We start from the raw sequence: 21,777 nt of genomic DNA, 5'->3' as shown, positions 1-21,777 counted from the left end.
CAAAACGCCAAGCCACTGGCATCGACGTCTCCGGCTAGAGCCCGCGAAGAAGTGAGAAGAGGTCCAGAAGGACCGGGGGACAGTTTGCGTTTCAACGCGTATAATATGAGGGATTGCCAGAATCGTCCATAGTAGACGTGAGACAAGAAGACCGCATTGTCGCGTTGTCATCTCTTGGTTATTGGTTGGGTCTATAGAGGCGAGCACAACAAGGAACGTGTTGATGTTGCCCTCCCACTATTCCTGCATGTCTCTGTCCTCATCGCATCATCGGCTGAGTCGAAATGCATAACGCGCCCGTGAGCTGTGCGATGTCAGTGCACGTTAAGAACCCCAGATATTCGGAAAGAATCTAGAGCACGTTACTATGGCGTCTCTCATAGCCCTTGTGGAGCTTTGGAAATTTAAATCCACATAACATAGCATCATCGCTCGGTTAATGTCCGGGACGTTTCCTGGCTTCTAAGGGGCCCGTTACTAATAATGTCGCTGCGCCTTATTTAGTACTTCAGCATAATGAACTGTACTATGCTGACGATCCCGACTTTGGAAATGAGGTGCTATAATTTCAGCAAGTAAGGTTCACAGCGCGAGAAGGACGTGGGCGTACGACAGGCAAGTCGGGCGACGCAATGATTGTCTTTCGTCAATGTCCTCTGCCGCGCTGCGAAAAATGTGTGATAAGTTAGCAGCTGGTGTACAGGTGCATTTCTGACTGGCGAAACGACACACAGAAGCATGCACACCTCACCTGTTCGGCGTCTGTCATTGTTTCGCGTTCCTGGACCCGCGGCTTTCCGGAGGGCACCGGCATTATTGGTGGCTGGTTATTGGCGTTCTGGGGAACTGAAAAAACGACTTTCCGTTACCTATTGGCACCGACCACACTGAGGGTGCAACTCATGGTAGGCGCTTTCTCATACTGTGGCCTCGATATTTACACTTATCGCCTTGCACAAAGCCTGCGAGCTCTATAGCTGCGTTAATGCGTGAATACAGGGGGACGCTATTTTCAGATTCGACGCCAAGTTGCCCCCACCTATCTAGTTCATTATACCGCTGCCCTAAAACCGCAAGAAAGCCTCATGCCATCGGTGCGTCTGATGAATGTAAGCGCGCAGAATTCTGTAAACATTCATCCCATTTGAGGGCTCCAGTGCTTGAGAAGTAGTTGTGCTTGATGAGTGGTTGGCATCCCATATTAGCATTTAATTAAAACTATTCATGACTCTCCTTTCTTATTATGTAACGACGTGGGTAAGAAAATATTACTGATGAACAGTTAACAACTTTTACTGATATTGCTTAAAATTACGATTCTTTCATGTCTTCCTGGTACTGTACTACAGATTAGGCAGCGGCTGCTTTTCTGTCAACTTCAGTGCGCCTGAAATCAAAACTGCAGAGCTTTCTTCCCCTCCCGCGCACAAGTAAATGGAGTCCTCACATGGTGGAAAGGACACCTCGAGGCTCCGGTTGGCAACGCCGTACTCGTTCTCGATGAACAGCGTGTAGAGCCCAGCATTGGAAGGAAGGTCCATCTGGAACTCCAAGTACCCTGAGCGGACCAGCATAGCCTCTTGTTAGTATTATCACGTATTATTAAGCACTGTTATAACACAAATAAGTGGTACAAAAATTCTTAAAATGTAACGAATTTTAAGAACTATACATTTCCCTTCCGTCTAACTGCAGCCGTTAAACCGCGAAAGAAACGAACTCGAGCAACTGAGTTGGGTTTTCATTCTGTCCGGAAGGCTGCAAAATCGCGGATGGGAGAAAAACTGTCGGATTTCCTTTGGTTTGTTAAAACAGGTTTTTGCTGTAGTCGGCCACAGTAGAGTACTAGCCAAGCCGCAAAATAAGGAAGCTGCACAGAAGCAGTAAAAAAAAAGGCATGCACACGTAAAAATGACATCAGGCGTCATACTTAGGCGTCCATATCTATCATGATCTAACTTGGACTCTCCATGTCACCAACATAACTAACTCTGCAAACAATGTCCTTGGATATCTTCGGCGCAACCTTGCTCTAGCACCAAGTTCTCTCAAATCGCTCGCTTACAAGACTTTCGTCAGACCTAAACTTGAATATGCTCATTCTGTCTGGGATCCCCATCAGATTAACCTAATTAATACCATTGAGTCAGTTCAGAATCGTGCCGCCAGGTTCATCTCATCTGTCTACTCCTATCATACCAGCATCTCAGGTCTGAAATCACGATTGCAGTTGCCTACGCTAGTCACCCGTCGGCACGCAGCACTTCTCTGCTTATTTCATAAGTTCTTTCACAACTTTCCAGAAGCCAACCGATTAATTCCACGTGTGCATCGCATTTCCCGCCATAACCACCCGAACGCTGTTTACCCTGAACGTGCACATACCACCACATTCCAGCAATAATTTTTCTTAAAAACTGCCCGTGACTGGAATAACCTCTCGGCCGAAGTGGCCACCATCATGGATCATCGACTGTTCAAGACCACTATCGAGGAAGCCTATTCATCAACATAACTTTCGTCCATTTTTCATTAATGTATAATATTTTTTGCCGTGTTATCCCCACCCGTCATGTAATGTCCCGAAAGGGACCCTTGAGGAAAAAATAAATAAATAATAAATAAATAAATAAAAGCAGAAAAAAAAGACGAATCAGCGCAACCCCAACTCAGAGCAGTGCAAACACAGCGCGATCTAACCGCTGGCGCTTAAGACATAAAACCGTCCTGGTGGAGTAGGAGCTGGACAGATCGCAGTGGAAGCCGCCTATCGGAGGCATTTGCAGACTTCACGCGGGAATCGGCCGATCGGCCACACACTTGCCTATATAGACGGCGGCGTCTGTGTTGATGTTACGGACGCCGAATTTGGCCTTGCCGTCTTGCGTGTTCAGCGGGCGACCGTTGATGTACCAAGTATAGTTGTACTCGGGAAAGGCAACGGCCTCGTACTTGATGTGCTCGTAGTAGCTCTTGCCCTTGCCCATGTACGTGATTCGAGGAGGCGCTGCATCAATCAATCAATCAATCAATCAATCAATCAATCAATCAATCAATCAATCAATCAATCACTCAATCAGTAAGTCAATCAATCAATGACTCGACCAGTCACCAGGACGAGCGTGGATATACCCACTGTAGATGGTGAGGCTGACTTCTGCCTTGGACCGGCCCACAACGTTGTCCGCGTAGCATCGTAGCATGCCGTTGGAGGTGCCATCCACGCTGTGTAAGATGAGCTCGGCTTTCTTGACCTGCCTCGTCCTGCCGTCCGGGCCGACCTCCTCGATTACGCTGTTGCTGACGTCGAAGGGTGCCGCCTGGACTCGCGTCGTGTTCCAGTGCACCTTGGGCGGCGGCTGTCCCCAGCCCTGGCAGGTGAGCGTCACACGTTCTCGCTCGAACACCACGGCACTCGAGTTGACCACCTCCACCTTTGGCACGTCTGCGCGGGGGCAAGCTCAGGTCTCACAGCTGTCGCTGCCTCTTTCCCCTCCGGCACTAGCTCGAGCAACATCTATTGAGTGGTGCCAGTAATTGTGGCCCAACAGTCGGATAGACTGGTCTCTCATTATGTCCGCCACCCTGTTAACCGATATTAAGACGGGCGGATGGCGTCCACAAAACAAGAAACAACACTCCACACCTGTCGTGACCTTTCCCGGGCCAAGCACCACCCGTCTTCAACATTGTGACCCCATGTGACAGTTCCGACAGACTGCGTGCTTCTTTCCTAAGAGGTCCCGTCCAAGCCTGCACGTTACCCAGCCCCGTCGCCTGCTGCTGTAATATGTCTAGTGACTTTCCAGGCCTGTTGAGGACAATCTTTGAACTTTGCTGCGGTTTTCTTGGCTTTTCTTTTTTTTATCTCCGTTTCCATTCTTGCTCACTTTATGTGCCTTTTTTTTTTGTCTGGGCCTTTCTCTGCATGTATCTCTCATGTTCCTTTTCATGTTACCTCAATCTTCCCTATCCATACTTGCAACAGTGCAGATACCATAGCTGGCTTTTTTAGCTTGCTTTATTGCTTCTTTATTTCCCCTTAAAACTCACCCCCTCTGCTCTAGCAACCGAATGTTCTGCGTTGAGGTAACCATCTGCTCCTAGTCTTCTCAAGATTGCTAACGGATCATGATGGCGGTGAAATTGTTGGAGTTTATTTCTAACCATCAGTGTAATATACTACGGAATATGTAATGCGCCGGAGGCAGACGCCCACACAAAACATACTAAAAGCCTGTCGCGTGCTCCCATTGCTCTGTTCGTGAAATTGTGCGAAGCATCATACCCACCTATTCTTGTCATGCTCATGCTTGTCATGTACAGAATGTCTACAAAGACTCAAGAATTTAGTAGATCTAAGGATTGCTCGCTAACTGTAGAACAAAAAAAAAAATGTCGCTGCTTGCTCTTGGTGACAGCATGAAGCCCTTTATTTTGTTCTCAGCATGTAACAACTTATTTATTGGCTTTTTTTTTATGGCTCATGTTTCGCAGGACAGCTTGTATATCTTGGCAATACTGTGGATCCGCCTCAGTACGTATCGCGAGCTTAAGTGGTATCTGCGTTACAGAGAAGGACAATCAGGTTGCTCTTCAATTCGTGAGACATATATACATGATAGCGTTTATCGCAAAACATACCATTCCTCTTTTTCTTGAAATTCATAACATTAGACACACTCTGTAGTATGTAGTTTGCGAAATACTTGAGGAACTAAACAGCATATGGAAGTCGTTATTTCAACAGAAATACCGGATAAAATTTTTCTACGAGTTTTATAGTTAGACGCAGACCACGAGCAAAGTTAAAGAAACGAGTGGTTGATCGCCACGTTATGACTGCATGCAACAGGTATCCAGATGTTCTTCAAATCGAAACGAGTCCTCCAGCGCAGAATCCTAAGCTCAAAGTTCGCTCTGCTCTCTGTTTCTAATACGGAGGACAATGCGGCGCGTAACATGGCTCCGACATGAGTAACTAGGTGGGCTATAACTCTTCATATTTGTTCTTTTCAATGCGAAGTGAATACATCAACAATAACGGTTTATCTTGTTCTCTTTTAACAGAATAGCATTATATTTGCACAATTTCACCAGCGCTGCGACTAGGAACAAGAACAGAGAAGGAAGACAAGGACAAGCGCTACTAACAACTGAAAGTTTATTTGAAAAAAACACAGATTATATGCACACAACTGACAACCCAAAGCGCCTGCGCTTCCCCCACCAGGCACGCAAAAGAGTTAAAAATCTAGATACAAAATTTCACACTCATGTAAGTTTACAGATGGTGTGCTAACGCACGTGTCGATGTTCTTGTGAATGTGATAGGCTTCACACAACTCCCTAGTTAACTGATCTGGATGTCTGAATTTAATCTTAGCCCTGTTAAGCAGAGGAAAGCATGCTTTTTTGTTAGACACACCGGGTTTGTTTAGAAGACAATCTCTGTAATGAAGGGACAGATTTGATGAAGGAGCACCATTCAAAGAGGTTCTATGCTGACGTAAGCGTGTATTTATGCAATTACGGCAACATGCCGTTTCAAGTTTTTTGCAAAGTAAATTGTGTTCACTGACAGTAGAAGACCCGTTTCTTGTATCTAATTCCGAGGCGGTTGTGCAATATCTGAAACTAAATAATCCTGGTGGGTGTGATATGTTTAGTATTGATGTGCAGGATTTATTCTATTCATTGCCACATGATAGGCTCCTCCAGTGTGTTAAGAAATGTATAGTAGAGGATAATGATGAAGAAGCATTCATTTCAAAGTGTGGCGTTTCTGTGGGCTCGTTTTTGGAGCTTGTGTCATTTTATCTCAAATCCACATTTGTTGATTGGGAAGGCAGGCTATATGTTCAAAAAACAGGAGTGTGCATTGGCTCAAAAGTGGCTCCGGTACTTAGTAATATCTTTCTTTCCTATGCAGATAGGAGCATTAAAGTTAACTTAGACAACCGTGTAAAACAAATCTTCCGGTATGTAGACGATTATCTTGTTTTTGTTGAATCCCATGACTTCAAGGCACATGTGAATGACATTTTAAAGACTTTTGAAAACTGCGGGTTTGGTCTGAAATTTACCTTTGAATTACCGGAAGATAATCAGCTGCAATTCTTGGATATTAGATTGGAGAAAAAGGTGAATCATGTTTGTTGGTCCTTCCTACAGCGGTCGGAAAAGCCCTTGCTAAATTATCAGTCTGGGCACTCGAAAATAGTTAAATGTGGCATAGCAGTGTCTTGTTTAGGATCTGCACTTACTAAGTCATGTATTCATACTTTAGGCAGCAGTTTCGATAAGCAAGTTCAAAGGCTAAGGTCAGCGGGCTTCCCCAAAGATGTGATAGCGCTTGCTAGCAACAAGATCCTGAAGAAGATGAAGTCGTTCGGTAGACATGAAGCACAGGAAAATTCCGGCAATGACAGAACGAAGTATGCGGTAATACCCTACATTCATCAGTTATCCCATAGGCTTAAGCAGGTTGGCACTAGATATGGGGTAAAAGTGCTCTTTTCGGTCCCTAATAAACTAGGCAAGGTTTGTGCTATTGTTGACAAAAGAGCCCGGGAACAGAAGCAAATAAGAGGCAAAAGAAAAAATGCATGCCAGGTGGATCATGAGTCAACCTTTGTGCCATGTGCAGAGGGAGTGGTTTATGACATTCCTTTTAAATGCGGCAAGAGTTACATTGGGCAAACCGGTAAATGCATAAATACACGCTTACGTCAGCATAGAACCTCTTTGAATGGTGCTCCTTCATCAAATCTGTCCCTTCATTTCAGAGATTGTCTTCTAAACAAACCCGGTGTGTCTAACAAAAAAGCATGCTTTCCTCTGCTTAACAGGGCTAAGATTAAATTCAGACATCCAGATCAGTTAACTAGGGAGTTGTGTGAAGCCTATCACATTCACAAGAACATCGACACGTGCGTTAGCACACCATCTGTAAACTTACATGAGTGTGAAATTTTGTATCTAGATTTTTAACTCTTTTGCGTGCCTGGTGGGGGAAGCGCAGGCGCTTTGGGTTGTCAGTTGTGTGCATATAATCTGTGTTTTTTTCAAATAAACTTTCAGTTGTTAGTAGCGCTTGTCCTTGTCTTCCTTCTCTGTTCTTGTTCCTAGTCGCAGCGCTGGTGAAATTGTGAATATGTACCAACTAGCTCAAACCACCATTTTGCTATATTTGCACATAATTTTTGCGGTTGGATAATTTTATCACACCGTACATGTTTCTTATGACTGTTTTATTAATTCATGCGTTAAATGCACCTAAAAAAGCAAGGCCCCGTCAAAGGGCTGATTATTGCCATTTGAATTGAACACCGGGCAATACCACGTGCGACGCATTGCTCAAACAAAAAAACAAAACGCAAACAAACAAACAAACAACTCAGAAACACCCAGCATGTTATGACGAACTTGTGCTGGTTCCATATTTGCATGTACGACGTGCGTTTGCGGTACTATATATGTCACCACGCGGTTCGGTGCATGGTTAGGCATAGCAGGATGTGTTGTCAGTTTTCCTTTGTTGCTTAAAAGCGAAGATTAATAGAAGCAGACATTATCCATAAGTACATTGAAGTCTGCTTGAACAAGCAATCGCACAACTTACTGTCGTCAAAGCATGTCGCATAATCAGCTGGTCCAAAACGCCCGAATGAACTCGGAACCGATGGAAACGGCTGGAGCAGGCGGGCTAGCTGTTGTCCCTTCATCTTATTTGGAGAGGCTGAATGAAACGGCTATGTCAACGCGGTTTACTAAGGCCTCAACGGCATGAAATAATGTATGCAAGCCACACATAACGTCAGTTCCGCGCAATTTCGAGCTGACCTTCGCCTCGCCCTTAATTACCACCTTTGGTGTACACCTCCCTAGCTTTATAAGGAGGTGCTAACAAATGTACAGTAACGTGCTGGTTTAAACTAGTCTGTGGTGGCAGTCCACATCTTGTTTCAGGGCCACAGTGAAACGACTAACATAACTGTTTAGTGTAGAACACGTGCTTCATTACTGTCCCGCCACCTGATCTTTCAAGCCGCTGAGCAAAGCTACAAATTTTTAAATGACGATATTGTGGCCTGCACCGCAGAACCAAGCTCATTTCGAAATGGCGAACTCGAGCCTCTGAGAGAGGAATATTGATTCAACGTGTCGTAGTTCTGACTCGAGCCCAGACGCGCGAATAGTGGCTCAAAGTGTCGCAATTATGATTCAAAGTCAGCTCTAGAAGTTCTTCAGCACCGGTCTGTATTGGACAAATTCAGCCGTCAATCTGTTAGTATGGCTAAGAAAACGGAGTCCCAAAGAATTTACGGTGTGCTTCCAATCGCTCTCATCTCGCATCGGATTAACGTGGTAGGAGATTCCCTTGCGCAGGAAACTCGGTCAGGCGTGCCGTCAGTGAGAGTTCCATGGATTAATATACTTTAGCAGGTCGTGGCACAAAATTTTTTTTTCTTTCGACCGGACCTGCGCTTTCCTTGCGAGACACAAGGTCTATAACGAGAGAAGGCCACTGTGCTGAGCTGTCTACAGACAGACTGCTTTCCCACCCGCGTGCCGTCCCCTGTGTGTTTGAGATGCGCCTTTGTGGGTGCCCTAGATTAATTGCCAAAATTTTGCGGAATGCGGACCCGCCGCGGTGGCTCAGTGGTTAGGGCGCTCGACTACTGATCCGGAGTTCCCGGGTTCGAACCCGACCGCGGCGGCTGCGTTTTTATCGAGGAGAAACGCTAAGGCGCCCGTGTGATGTGCGATTTCAGTGCACGTTAAAGGTCCCCAGGTGGTCGAAATTATTCCTGAGCTCTCCACTACGGCACCTCTTTCTTCCTATCTTCTTTCACTCCCTCCTTTATCCCTTCCCTTCCAACGATATATGAGACAGATACTGCGCCGTTTCCTTTCCCCCAAAACCAATGATTATTATTATTATTATTATTATTATTATTATTATTATTATTATTATTATTATTATTATTATTATTATTATTATTATTATTATTATTATTATTATTATTATTATTATTATTATTATTATTGCGGAATGCAGATTAGAAGAAAAACGTCCATTCTTGAACGGGCGGAGAAACCAATTCACTGAGAAACTTGGAAAGATGAGAAGACATTCGTGCTGTACATCTGTTGCAACGAATACCACATGGCAGGGTAGGAAGGCTAGGCAGAAATAATTCTTTTTTTCTCCCTCAAACACGCATTCCGTACATTTTTGTCCTTGACTGTACAAAACTTTCTCATAATGGTGATCGTGCTTTTCTCATGAAAGCGATAGTTTTATGAGCAGCCTGAAGAGGTGAAATGAGTGACTACTGGACACTATCGCCCACTTAAGCTTCATGAACTAAGAGGCGTGCGATAGCAGAACTACTGTTGATTTCGTAGAGGACACTGGCCCTTTTGGGCATTGGTGGGAGTTATATTTTGCAGTGACTAAGGGATACAGATGGAACAATTGCTGACGTGTTCAACGTAAGACTAACCTCGCCTGCCCCTAAACGTCACTATCACCCCCTTCACCACCACGAATATCGGCCATGCCAGCGTAAGGCTTTGTCTCACGGCGTTTAACCTTGAGAGCGGTCCCTGGCCAAGGGACTGCCTGAGCAGAGCTCGAGGGCATGCCACGCCAACTGTTAGGCTGCGGATGCCGTGATACGCCGCCATCAGTCCACGGTAGATGCGCTCCTGCGGCGGGAAACGCCAAGGCAAGGCAGCCGCTAATGGCGCACCCTCCGCTCCTGACAGCAGGCTTGGCTTCACGTCAGCGCTTAACGTTAGAGTGGAACCTTTTCACTGGCCACGAGTGATCGACGGTGTGGCGGCCGACGGCAGCAGGCGGAAACATGGCGACGTGGCAGAAGGGCAGCCGGGAACTGGGTTCGCCCCCCCCCCCCCCCTCCATCTCTCCTCCTCCTCCCCTGTCCCCCTCGGCGCACTTCAACTCACGTTGCTCCTCACGCGAAAACCGCAATGCAGCGTGAAAGTTCCGCCGAAGTGCTCGGGATGGACGTGTCGGTCGGAGCTAAGAGATCGAGGGTGAGGAGACGATAAGAGGTTCGGGGGAATGGATGAAGCCTGCGAGCTGAACGGGAGAGCCTTACCTAGTGCGTTCCCAGGCACAGTTTCCCACACCGGGTTGTTTTTGACCACTACAACTTTCCGATCTAAACAGAATTTGAAAAGTCATAAATCATCCTAGTTTAGACAATAATCGTAGACGAAAGGTATACTCGGGATTGAAGAAAACTAACTCTTGCGATAATCTGTCAGCAGTACCCTCGCTCTCAGTGAATAAGCAGCTCATGAAAAGTACCCGTTATTGTGTTTCGCTGTAACCCTTTATAACCTCCATTTCAAGCACGATGATGTTAGCGATAGATCCGGTGGCTTTTCGGATAAACTTCAGACTTCCGCCGCATGGTGCGTGATATGTGCTTTGTTTTAAATATCTGAGCCCAATGGACTTACTAAGCACTTTGAGCCCGGATCATTTTTCGTGTTGCATCCTCCATTTCATATTATGCGTGAAAAGCAGGATCATGCGGAAGTTTTTTTTATCAATTTTTAGTTTGAGGGTGGCACGTGTGACAAAAGAAACAAAATAAAGAAACATGAGGTTAAGAGATTACAAAAAGCAAAGGAGGTTACAAAAAGATTTACATATTTGCCGGAGATAAACTGATGCTTTCCATTGTTTGCAGTCGCGTTTCACTTCGAACACCCGGGGACAATGATCTGTCCATTTGGGAATCAGTAGTAATCCAAACACCATGATAAAAAAAAAACGGTTTTTCCGCCGACTTTACATTTCCCGCATCTTTTTAAAAAGTTATCTGCAGTTCTTGCGCTCTCGTCTAGTAAACTATATACGTCTAGTTGTTGTACCAGGAAATAGTGTTACGGAAAGTGCTGAGATTACATCGGCAAGTACTACCATGAATTAAACGAACAAAAATGCAACAATGAAAAGCGAGCCAGTTTAACATGAAAACAATACACTCCGCGTATTTAAACCACGCCATAAATGGCAGACCGTCAGCGGATGTGCTGTAAGCTCCGAACGGGCAGAGATTTTATGGATACAATCAAACTGACTCGAATGATACCGCTTAGAGCAATATATCGGATATAGTAATGAAAACCTAAAGTAGCGTCAGCTCGGCTATGAATTCTATTGCAAAATAAATCGCTTAAAATAAATAGGCCTACCTATGAGAAGCAAGTGCATTATAATTCAAGGGCCACGCCAGCGAAATCACGCTCACTACACAAAATGCACTTCTGAGTCCGGAGGAGGGCGTTTCACCACCTCTGAGGATGCACAGATATATCACGCACGCGGAGGCGCCGGGCTTGTTTGTGAGGATGCCTGCTTGCCTCATCAAGGACAAGACTGAGTCAAAGGAAAGTTGAAGGAGGGGGGGAGGGGGGTTAGTAGATTCGTACTTGTATCCATTTCTGAGGGTGCACCACGCCAGCTGGAAAAGCATAGCCATGTTTTTTTTTTTGCTACGAAAACAGTGCTACTCTACAGTGACGTAGTGATGGTGACGTAGTAGTAACGTAGTGACCAGCGATGCGGAGGTTGGCGAAGCTCCCTCTGGTGTCTGTCGCACGTTTACGACACAGTCGCAGAAGATAGTCGCATGGCAGAAGATAGTCGCAGATATCACCGGCACTGGCAAAGATGATAGCGACAGTGAAGACGACAAAGAGGAATTGAAAGAAGCTGTGTCGCGTCTGGATGCGAGGATCGTGAGTCGCACAAAGTCGCCCAAGGTCTTGTTGCTCTATTACAATAAATTTGCTGAGAACGCGAGTTTGTTTCTGCCTACCTGATACAGTCGAATTTGCACGAGATCGAGTACCTGAACATCTTGAGTGTTTCGCTAACTTCGCTTCACTGTGGAGTCAGCTGGGGTTACAATCAAGGACGAATCAAGCCCAGCGCACACGACGCGGAAAAAAAAATGATAGGCGATCAATGCGATTGATGCGGAGGAGTATGCGTTAGCATTTGGGCTCTGATTACGTTGCCGATCTGAGTTAAGCTGGATTCACTCATACCAATGACAATTAGAATATTATTTGTGACAAGAGTTTTTTTTTGCGCGTTGTCCAATCATTTCAAATAATTTTGAAATCAGATGTCCAATAGCCATCAATTTTCCATTTTTTTTTGCTCCTTCGATGCCATACAGCGTCAATGGTTGACGGCGTGGAAATCCAGCCTCAAAAATAACTCTGAGCCTGCTTTTGATGTTTGCCCTTCCTTTTCAGAAGTTTAAATTTCTGTGTTTTAGGTGAATGCATAATGCTCTCTTTCAAGATGCGCAAAATCTTATTGCGTCGCGTTTTATTAGTACGTGCAAGCAGGTCGGTCGATTACTTTGTATGCGTTCGAACTCTGACTCGCACGTGCATGTTCTCGCGTGCTCTTGCGTTTTTAAGTGGTCGCGCTTGTGCCATTCCTCTTTTTAATTCCTCCTCTACAGGCTTCAAACTTCCGACGGCGGTCACTTAATGCGAAGATACCAATACTAATGTTAACGCATTAGAAGTGGGTGTGGTGCGTGGTCTTCAGCTCTGATGAGAGGGAGCGCTTCAGCAACCATGCTAGAGTCCACCCTCACAAACAGAGCGCGGAACGTCCCAATGACATCCAAAGAGCGCCTCAAGAGCGCTCTAAAAGTGCCCAAAAAGCACTCTCAATTAAATACGAGCACTCAGGGCCGCAGAGCCAATGCAGACAGGCCTCGCTCGCGTAGCGCACTTTCGCGGGCATGTTTTTCTTTCTTGTCTTGCTGCGGCGATTCTCAAAGGACAAAGCTTGGGCAAGCTGTTGCCGGTATGATTAAATCTCGTGTAATTTGAAGCTGTAGATCCCCTAAACAACGCAGTACCGAGCGAATAATCTGCCGAATCTACCTGTGCGTCTGCCTCCACGGCTAAGCCCTAAACAACACGAAAGTGATCACCTAATCAAACGAGCTCAACTACTCTGCAGTGCCAGCTCTTTATTTTTACTTTACACGCTTTTTACGACGCAAATTACTTTAAGCCAGCCAAATTTCGCTTCGTGCGCTAGCTCCTCGCGCTGCAACGTCCTTTTCACCGACGAACCATCGTCTTTTCCAGGAGATATACTTAGCAACGTAATTGCATCGGCACTGCTTTCGGTCGATAACCCTAAAATCGCCCTATTGTGCCAAAAAACACCGCGTGGATCAACACAAGAGAGAAAGCAATTCATTTCGGCAAAAAAAAAAGCGCTGATTGATGAGGCGATGAAAATTAAAAACAACGAAATCAAGGCGATGCCAGTAACATCTGAACTGAGCGCCAAACGTGACAACTAAAACGAGGGAACGTTCCTAACACCTGAAATGAGCGCGCCAAACATGTCAACCGTCCGCCCTCACTTATGACGAGAAGAAGGTGTCTGGGAGGAGCCTTTCAAAAGACGAGCGAAGCCGTACACGGCTCCAGGCTCTGGCCTCGAGCCGTCGGGCGAGGGGCCTCAGCGAGCACCCACTCGTCACGTTCGGTGGGCGATTGCGATGCGCGAACGTGACGCTGCACATGTGCCGCGACAAGCGAGGGCTTCCGGCGCTGGCACTGTCGCCCCCGCAGGGTGAAGGACCCCGCCCCGACGACGTCTTCCGCGCATGCGCGCTAGCTCGCTCGCCTAGCGAGGACCGACGTTTTATCTTAAAGGGGCGCTAACGACAAATTTAAGTCGGCCTGTATTGATTCATTACCTCGTGCTGATCATACAGATGTTATACCAGGTACTTAAAATTATTCAGGGCAGGTGAAAACCGTGAAAGATACTTAAGTGCAATATTTGAAGGTTGATTGCACAGCAGGGCGGGTATTATTTGGGACACAGAGTGGAATAAAAAAACAGATATTCGACTAAAATTAATTAATCAACCTGATGATTTTTCGTTTCAGGACGCAGGAAGAAATTTGGAAATTGAAGGCTGTCGAAATCAATCAATCAATCAATCAATCAATCAATCAATCAATCAATCAATCAATCAATTAATCAATCAATCAATCAATCAATCAATCAATCAATCAATCAATCAATCAATCAATCAATCAATCAATCAATTTCCTTAGAAAAGGAGGACTACGGGACTAAAAGCTCGGACAGCTTGACAAGGTCCCGACCCCTTGCAAGTTGGCATGACAGCAAGATGACGGCCAGCCAAACAGAAGAAATAAAAAAGCATCACAAAACAACGGGTAATACAGAGTGAAACAAGCTAGACGGCAAGCAATCAGACAAAAAAAAAAGGTAATACAAATAATCAACACACATAGGCAACAGTGGTAAATAAAATAGGAGAATAAAAAGGCATGGTCTAGTCTCGAAAATAAATAAGCTGACAAAAACGTTTAATGCGAGAGTTTCGGTTTCTGGAGGGATCAAAATTTTGTCGCTCTAATCGAAGGTAAGCGAAGTTTTTTTCAAATTTCTGAATCGGCATCGTGGTTCTAGATACTGAACGTGAAAGTTACGTAACTTATCATTGTGGAGAATGAAATATTTTTGTGTGCCATCTAAGCGTGCTCGTCACAAAAATGCGAAATATTGAAGACTTTCCTCCGACTGAACGATAATTCTCGACTGAAGGGGTTGAGGCGGCAACTCAAAACCCCTATTCAGCTATCGACCCTAACAAATATTTCTTTAGACAGCCTAAAGACTGTCCATAGACATCTATAAGGTCTATAAACTTTCTATACACAAACCCTAGAGAATAGTCTATAGGCAATACAAATCCTATAGACAGTCTACATAGAATCGATAAAGTTATGGCCAAACATTTTTAGTAGACTTTTTTCTATAGGCAGTAGATAGACTATGAATAGACAAAAAGAAATAAAAAGGCAATGGAGTCTATAATAGGTCTTTAGACTCGCTATAAACGATTTTTGTCAGGGTTTCCACATTAATAATGGCTACATTGGAAATCAACATATGAATGGTTGCCGAATGATCTAGACATTTTTGACCGATCGTGCCTCCTGCACGACAGGGCCGTGCCGCGTGACCCAGTCTCGCTCCGCGCGGGTTCACGCGATTTGTTCCGCGGCGACAGGGTGCTAAATGCGCCCGAGTCACCTCTTCCTCCCAACGATGAGGAGGACGCCGCCATGTCGACATCTGTTCGGCTTGTTTGGAGAGAGAGCGTGCGGGACCACCTTTGGACGAGCAGAAGAGCTCGGCGTCACGGCGCCGATGTTCCTGGACACGGTCCAACGCGCCAAGCGTCCCACTGCGGACTTGGCGCCCGGAAGTCGCCCCGACGATTTCGCCGAAAGACGTTCTGGCTGTCTTCGAATGCGGTCGTTTTTCTCTCGTTCTGCCGAATGGAGCAATTTATCGCGCACTGAATGGCCCCTGCGCTCTGTTACACGTGGGATTGCATGCGTCACCCCCCCGGTGACAAGTAGTTTGCAACCGTTAAAGCTTTAACCGATGTGTTCACGTCAGCGGGATGAAAACGTGAGAGGTGTCTGAATACAGCCGTGCCAGGCTAAGGAAACGTGGCGACTTAACTAGTTTTTCGTGCCAGGTCTTAGTCGTAAAGGAGAAACAAGATGCATTACGCTGACTGCGCGACCTTGACAGTGGTGTTATCAGTGTATTAAAGGCTATCTGCTGTTGTTTCTCTTCCGCTTGAGAGGAATGTAGGTTGTTCTGCGTAGATGTAAGCAACATCAACTTTGAAATCACTGGGAACTAGAGCGGTGGCCTGCGTGTATTGCGAGGAGCCACGGCATTCGTCATCTCTTTCGCTGCCATGTTCGCGCATTATCTATGCATGCTTGGACAAACGCGCATTAACACCACCGGGCGCATACAAACTATAGCGGGTTTGTGGCTCACTTGGTACGCTGCGGGTATCGGAGTCTATAGGATAACAGTTCGAGTCCCGGAAACGGTGCTTATAGTTAATCTTCGCTTCATTACTAGATGCTCGGTGACAGGTCCTGTTTATAGCGAGAATTAAATTGAGCTTGACTGAATCGTTCAATAAACCTTTTACCGTTCATATATCATCTCTTTGTATGCCTGCATGCGATAACCACCACTTCAAAAAGAAAAAAAAACAGGAAATTGATTGCTTCCGTTTATGAACGCGTTTTTATGCTTTATTCTTGGTCGGTGAAGGTTTACCATGTCGGTCTTCGCCTAAAGTACGAAAACTGGCTAGCTTTTAGGAAGGCGGTCTATTTAAAGATGGAAGAAATTTTTATACAGACGATATTTTGTATATATTAACATCCGCTCACTAAAAAAAGCAAAAAGAACAGAAAAAAAAGAAACTATGGGAACGCTTAAGTGATTTTAAGATCGGAATGCGTTAGCATTTGCTTTAACATTTGTTGCAGCCTCTGCTGCAATTTTTGTATGTGCTTGCATCAGTTTCTTTTGCAGTTTTCGGTCTATCAACCACCACATTCGGACTGTTAGCTCCAGTATCAAGTATCCGCTATGCTGTGGCGGTGCTGGCAGTTGGTTATGTAACATATGCTTTTTAGATTCTCTATCTAGGCTGCTGTCCAGAAATTAGGTAGCTCACAACCCGCTGGACTGACTGTGATGACGTCACAAGGTCGCGTGACTTCTTTCGAGCAATCAGCGAATTTCGTATCGCACATTGGCGGGCTTTCCGTGTGTCAACACTAATGCCATCACATTAAAATATCATCCACCAAATGTTAGAGCGCGGGAAGCGTTTGTATCAAAGCGGACGCAGTGATCGAAACGGAACGCTTTCTTGTCGTTCTCAAGGTAGGGAAGCCATTAAAATCGTTCAAGTTCCTTGCAAATACCGTGGGTACAGCGTGTGCCATTTCTGTTCTACACATGGTCTGTGTGCAGGCCCTGCCCTTGCACTTGCGTAGGTGCTCAATCCCTTACAAAATTTTTTTAGACAGTCTATAGACTGTCCATATACTTCTGTCTATAAAGTCTATATACTCTCTATAGACAAGCCCTAGAGAACAGTCTATAGGCAATGCAAATCCGATAAACAGCCTATAGAAAATCTGTAGATTTATGGCCATACACTTTTTTATTTAACAATACTGTCAACCCTTGTGCGAGGGTCGAAAAAAGTGTTTTGTCTATAGGCAGTCTTTAGACTATGAATAGACAAAAGGAGATCTATAGGAAGGCAATAGAGTCTATAGGAAGTCAATGGACTGTTTCGGTGTTAATATCGAGTCCCATAACGAGTCTGAGTCTCACAGGCTTTCTGCCGATGCCGGTTACAAGCATCACAGATGAGGGCTTCGTTCCTTCTAGTCGTGAACAAGAACGCATCGGTATGATCCGGTATACCCGAATCGCCATCTTAAGCGCAGACACAAACGAATGGCGTCGGCGTCAAACCGCCGCATAAAAAATATATAACAATGAAATTAGACATACCCGAATGCGGAAAGGAAAGCTTCTAAAGGAGTGAATTCAAGTGCGTTCGCTAAGACGTTTCTTGGAGAATTCAGCGTAACAGAGACCTGAGCCGGTTTTGTTGTTTTCCAACTTTGAAAGGAAAGTATTGGCAGAGCATTTACCACTGAGTAACGCGAGATTCAGCGACAATAATAATAATAATAATAATAATTGGTTTCTGGGGAAAGGAAATGGCTCAGTATCTGTCTCATATACCGTTGGACACCTGAACCGCGCCGTAAGGGAAGGGATAAGGAAGGGAGTGAAAGAAGATAGGAAGATAGAGGTGCCGTAGTGGAGGGCTCCGGAATAATTCTGTTAAGGTATTTACGTTTTCACGATGCGGCGAGACAGAGAATATGGGAGCGACTTTATGTCGATAAATAGCTCTCGAGAGCTTTTTCCAATTTTCCACACGTACTTATTTTTCGACTAGCTGTCCGCTCCAGTTCGACACTCTAGGCGCGGGGTCCAACCGATGACCCTCTCCGCGGGCAGCGCGTTTCGCCCTAGCTGCCGCAGATGTACAGTGCCACACGTCTCCACTCACGCCACACTTACCTCCGCCTTCCACGATCACCGCTTTCCGGATGGTTCCAGTGGTAACCATTTTCCGACTGCATATTCCTACGCTCTCGTCATAACACCCTTCTCCAACGGTAACCATCGCCCACCTCCTTCCAGGATAACTATGCCCTCCGGGTGGTTGCCATGGTAACCATCGTCTGCTTGTGCCTTGTTTTCTCGCCATACCCTCCTAGTTCACGTTAAAGATCCCCAGGTGGTAAAAATTATTCCGGAGCCTTCCACTACGGCACCGCTTTCTTCCTTTCTTCTTTCACTCCCTCTTTTATCACTTCTCTTACGGCATGGTTCAGGTGTCCGCCGAGATGTGAGACAGATACTGAGGTATTTTCCTTTCGCCAAAATCCATTTTTTCCTCCTCATTCCACAGGTTCGAAAGTAGTGCCATTTTGACTCACAGGTGTTTACTACGTCCACTCAACGCGTGATTAAGTTGCTGAATTTCCAGCCGAAACAAGAATCTCACGTTTAGCAACAGCTATGCACCACCATGACGCTCAAATAATAACAAAAAAACTCATATGTCAATGATAGCGTGGCCCCGGCAAGTGTGGTTTCGACATCAAATCGCGGAGTTGTCGACCGGCGGCAGGCTGGGCATTCAAGGAAAAAAAAATGAAAATTGGTTTTAAGGAAAGGAAATGACGCAGTAACTGTCTCACATATCTCGATGGACACCCGAACCGTGCCGTGAGGGAAGAGATAAAGGAGGGGGTGAAAGAAGAAAGGAAGAAAGAGGTGCCGTAGTGAAGGTCTCCGGAATAATTTCGACCAACTGGGGATCTTTAACGTGCACTGACATCGCACAGCACACGGGCGCCTTTTGCGTTTCGCCCCCATCGAAATGCAGCCACCGCGGTACTCCTAATCATTTCTGAGTATACGACACGCTCCCCGCGTATAGCCACGCAGCCTTGCAGCGTGCCAGAGCCGTCGTCGACTGCACGGCCGACACGAAAAACTCGGCGCGGAGAGACGATCAACAACGCCGCCCCGCGCGCAGCCTACATACGCAAGCGCGACGGCCGGCCGGTAAAATAAACACCGCCTCGAGTTAACCTGTTCCTAGGGTTGCGTTACCGCGAAAAAAGGCCCGCGCGGGGCGCTCATCGCGGTTGCAACCGGCGCTGAGAATAGCGGTGGCCATTTATGTTTTTCTTTCGTGTGTACTTAAGCCGAAGCAACCAAGCAAAGCAAGCATGGCGATAAATCACCGCTGACGCACGGCACGATATGCCTATAGCTTTGCCACTGCCAGCCCAGTCTGCGTCAGTGGGTCGGGGAAAAAGAGGGGGGTTTCGGGGCGCCTCGCGAAGGTCCTCTAATTCCTCTGGGCGTACTTTTTGCCTCGGATTCATTCCCAGAGTTCCGCGTAGCGGCAGCGATGTGCTTTGGCAACGCCGAGATGAACTCACCTGTGAAGCATGGAAGCATTGCGTGTGGTTCACCGCCGCGGTCTGCGTGATTATGGCGATCGCATGCGAGCATACCTTTACACGCGTGCTGACCTTTTATAACTTTAGCGCAACCACCCGCTAAAGCCGCTTACTGGTTGTGATTTGGTTTAAAGATTAAGCTATTAACAGCATTGTTCACTCATTTAATTGAAAGAACTGGCAAAAATTATTTATGTAAAAGGGTCCACCTTGTTTATATAAAGAACACATTTTAATTTGACACCTGCGTGGGGTCTCGGAGATTTGGCATTTTATGATCGCTGACTGCTGCAAAGCACCATGCTCAGGACATTGTATTCGAACTTCGAGAGCCTCACCAAAAGCAAATAGAAGGTCACAAAGCCATAATACCAATTAAAGGGACTGTAAATGCCAGTATAAAATTTTCTAGCTCAGTAAATTACCTTTCAAGGCTATAAAATACACCCAGTTCACCAACAACAGAACTTTTCCAGAAAAAAAAATAACCGTGTGGCGGTGTTAGTTTTGACGGATATGTTCATGACTACGCGAGCAAAGACTAGGAGGGCTTATTTACTATGTTCAATAAGTGCTGCAGGGCCCCTTTAGAAAGAAAATAAAAAATGACAGCTTTCCTTGCTGTATAAACGAATTGAGAATTGAAAGAGGCCTAATTTCTCGCCCATGCTAAAGTAATGAAACGCCCAGGAGTTCGTGTCGAGTTTATTTTATGATCCCTTCAACACAGGGTTTCATGAAAAAGTACTTTGATTGCTGTCCGATACAGCTTGCAAGTTTCACAGTAGCCTTCTTGGCCCAAATTCGTCCCCGCAATGGATTCATTTTCATGGCAACTCGCTACTTCGCTCAGACAGGCCAGGTCAGCTTGACGCGACGCAGCCTCTGTTTTCGAGCTTCGAGACGCATCGTGTATAAACGAATACCGTGGGACAGCTCGACGCCAGCTCGTCTGGATGCTCCTTTACCGAGTCAACGTTCGAGATGATGGAATGTCGCCCATATTTAGCTGCGGGGCTTCCATCATCTTTTTTTGAGAATTGTTTATAGCCGTCTCGGATGCTCGAAAACGAATGGCATTGCTCAGGGCTCTACCCGGAAGTTTGTTGAGTACGAAGCGCCATGTAACCTGCGGCTTGTCTTTGGGTGAAGCATGAAGCGAAGCCTACGCCTCGGCGCTGGCTTATTGATTGATGCGAGGGCGTTAAAATGGCATCGCGTGCGCCTTACATTTCGGGGGTCGAAATGTAACAAGCACGTGTACTGTGCGATGTCAGTGCACGTTAATAATAATAATCATATTTGGTTTTTGCGGAAAGGAAATGGCGCAGTATCTGTCTCACATCTCGGCGGACACCTGAACCGCGCCGTAAGGGAAGGGATAGAGGAGGGAGTGAAAGAATAAAGGAAGAAAGAGGTGCCGTAGTGGAGGGTTCCGGAATAATTTCGACCACCTGGGGATCTTTAACGTGCACTGACATCTTGTGCTGTGCGATGTTAGTGCACGTTAAAGATCCCCTGGTGGTCGGAATTACTCCGGAGCCCTCCACGACGACACCTCTATTTTTTTTTCTTCTTTCACTCTCTCATATATACCTTCCCTTACGGCGCGGTTCACGTGTCCGCCGAGATGTGAGACAGATACTGCGCCATTCTTTTCCCCCCAAACCAAATATTATTAATTATTATTAGCAATGTACACCTGACATTTTTCGGAGCTTCTGCGGTTAACAAGGGGGGCAGAGCCGGCGTTGTTTAGGAAATTGTATACAAGAATTTGATGATTTCTACACTTGATGCAGCAAAGGAAGATTAATACTGACCGAGAAAGAAGAACCGGTGACTTTTCTGTGTTGTGTTCTGTCCAGCGTGGTGTTAAACAGTGACTTGCTCGTGAACGCTTTGCGGCGCCGTTCATTCCTCATATTTCGTGTGCTGTCTCACATCAAGTATGCTTAACAACTGGCTAAAGTTAGTACCTTTGTGTAGTTTAAATGAACCTGTTTATCTTGTAAGGCAGCCGGATCATAGACCGATACCAGCCTGCTGGCCACAATTCCGGCTTCACTGCCGTTGCGAAGTAATCAGTATTGACACTTATTCGCCACTCTGAGAACCTTTTTGCACTTTTTTTTCTACACGGTTGTATCTACTTCGTACGTCTGCCACTCAACGCAGACAGTTGCTGCAACACAGTGATAAGCCGGTTGGACCAGACGAGGATGCGCAGACTGGGTTCTTAATAAC

At 45.9% G+C, this 21,777-nt stretch overlaps 1 protein-coding gene across 1 annotated transcript in view; it reads right to left on the bottom strand.

The window, feature by feature from the left end:
- LOC144120716 (high affinity nerve growth factor receptor-like) overlaps window positions 1-21,777 on the bottom strand; it is a 121,372-nt gene that overhangs the window by 8,012 nt on the left and 91,583 nt on the right. Inside the window, exons 6-9 of the mRNA XM_077653373.1 lie at window positions 3,137-3,445; window positions 2,825-3,007; window positions 1,448-1,558; window positions 752-846 (exon numbers count right to left, since the gene is read on the bottom strand). Coding sequence (XP_077509499.1) covers window positions 752-846; window positions 1,448-1,558; window positions 2,825-3,007; window positions 3,137-3,445 — 698 coding nt within the window. The remainder of the gene's footprint in view (window positions 1-751; window positions 847-1,447; window positions 1,559-2,824; window positions 3,008-3,136; window positions 3,446-21,777) is intronic.

Source organism: Amblyomma americanum, chromosome 2 (genome assembly GCF_052857255.1).
Source record: "Amblyomma americanum isolate KBUSLIRL-KWMA chromosome 2, ASM5285725v1, whole genome shotgun sequence".
Lineage (NCBI taxonomy): Eukaryota > Metazoa > Arthropoda > Arachnida > Ixodida > Ixodidae > Amblyomma > Amblyomma americanum.
The sequence above is the reverse complement of the archived record's forward strand: the minus strand, read 5'-3'. Positions and strand labels throughout refer to the sequence as shown.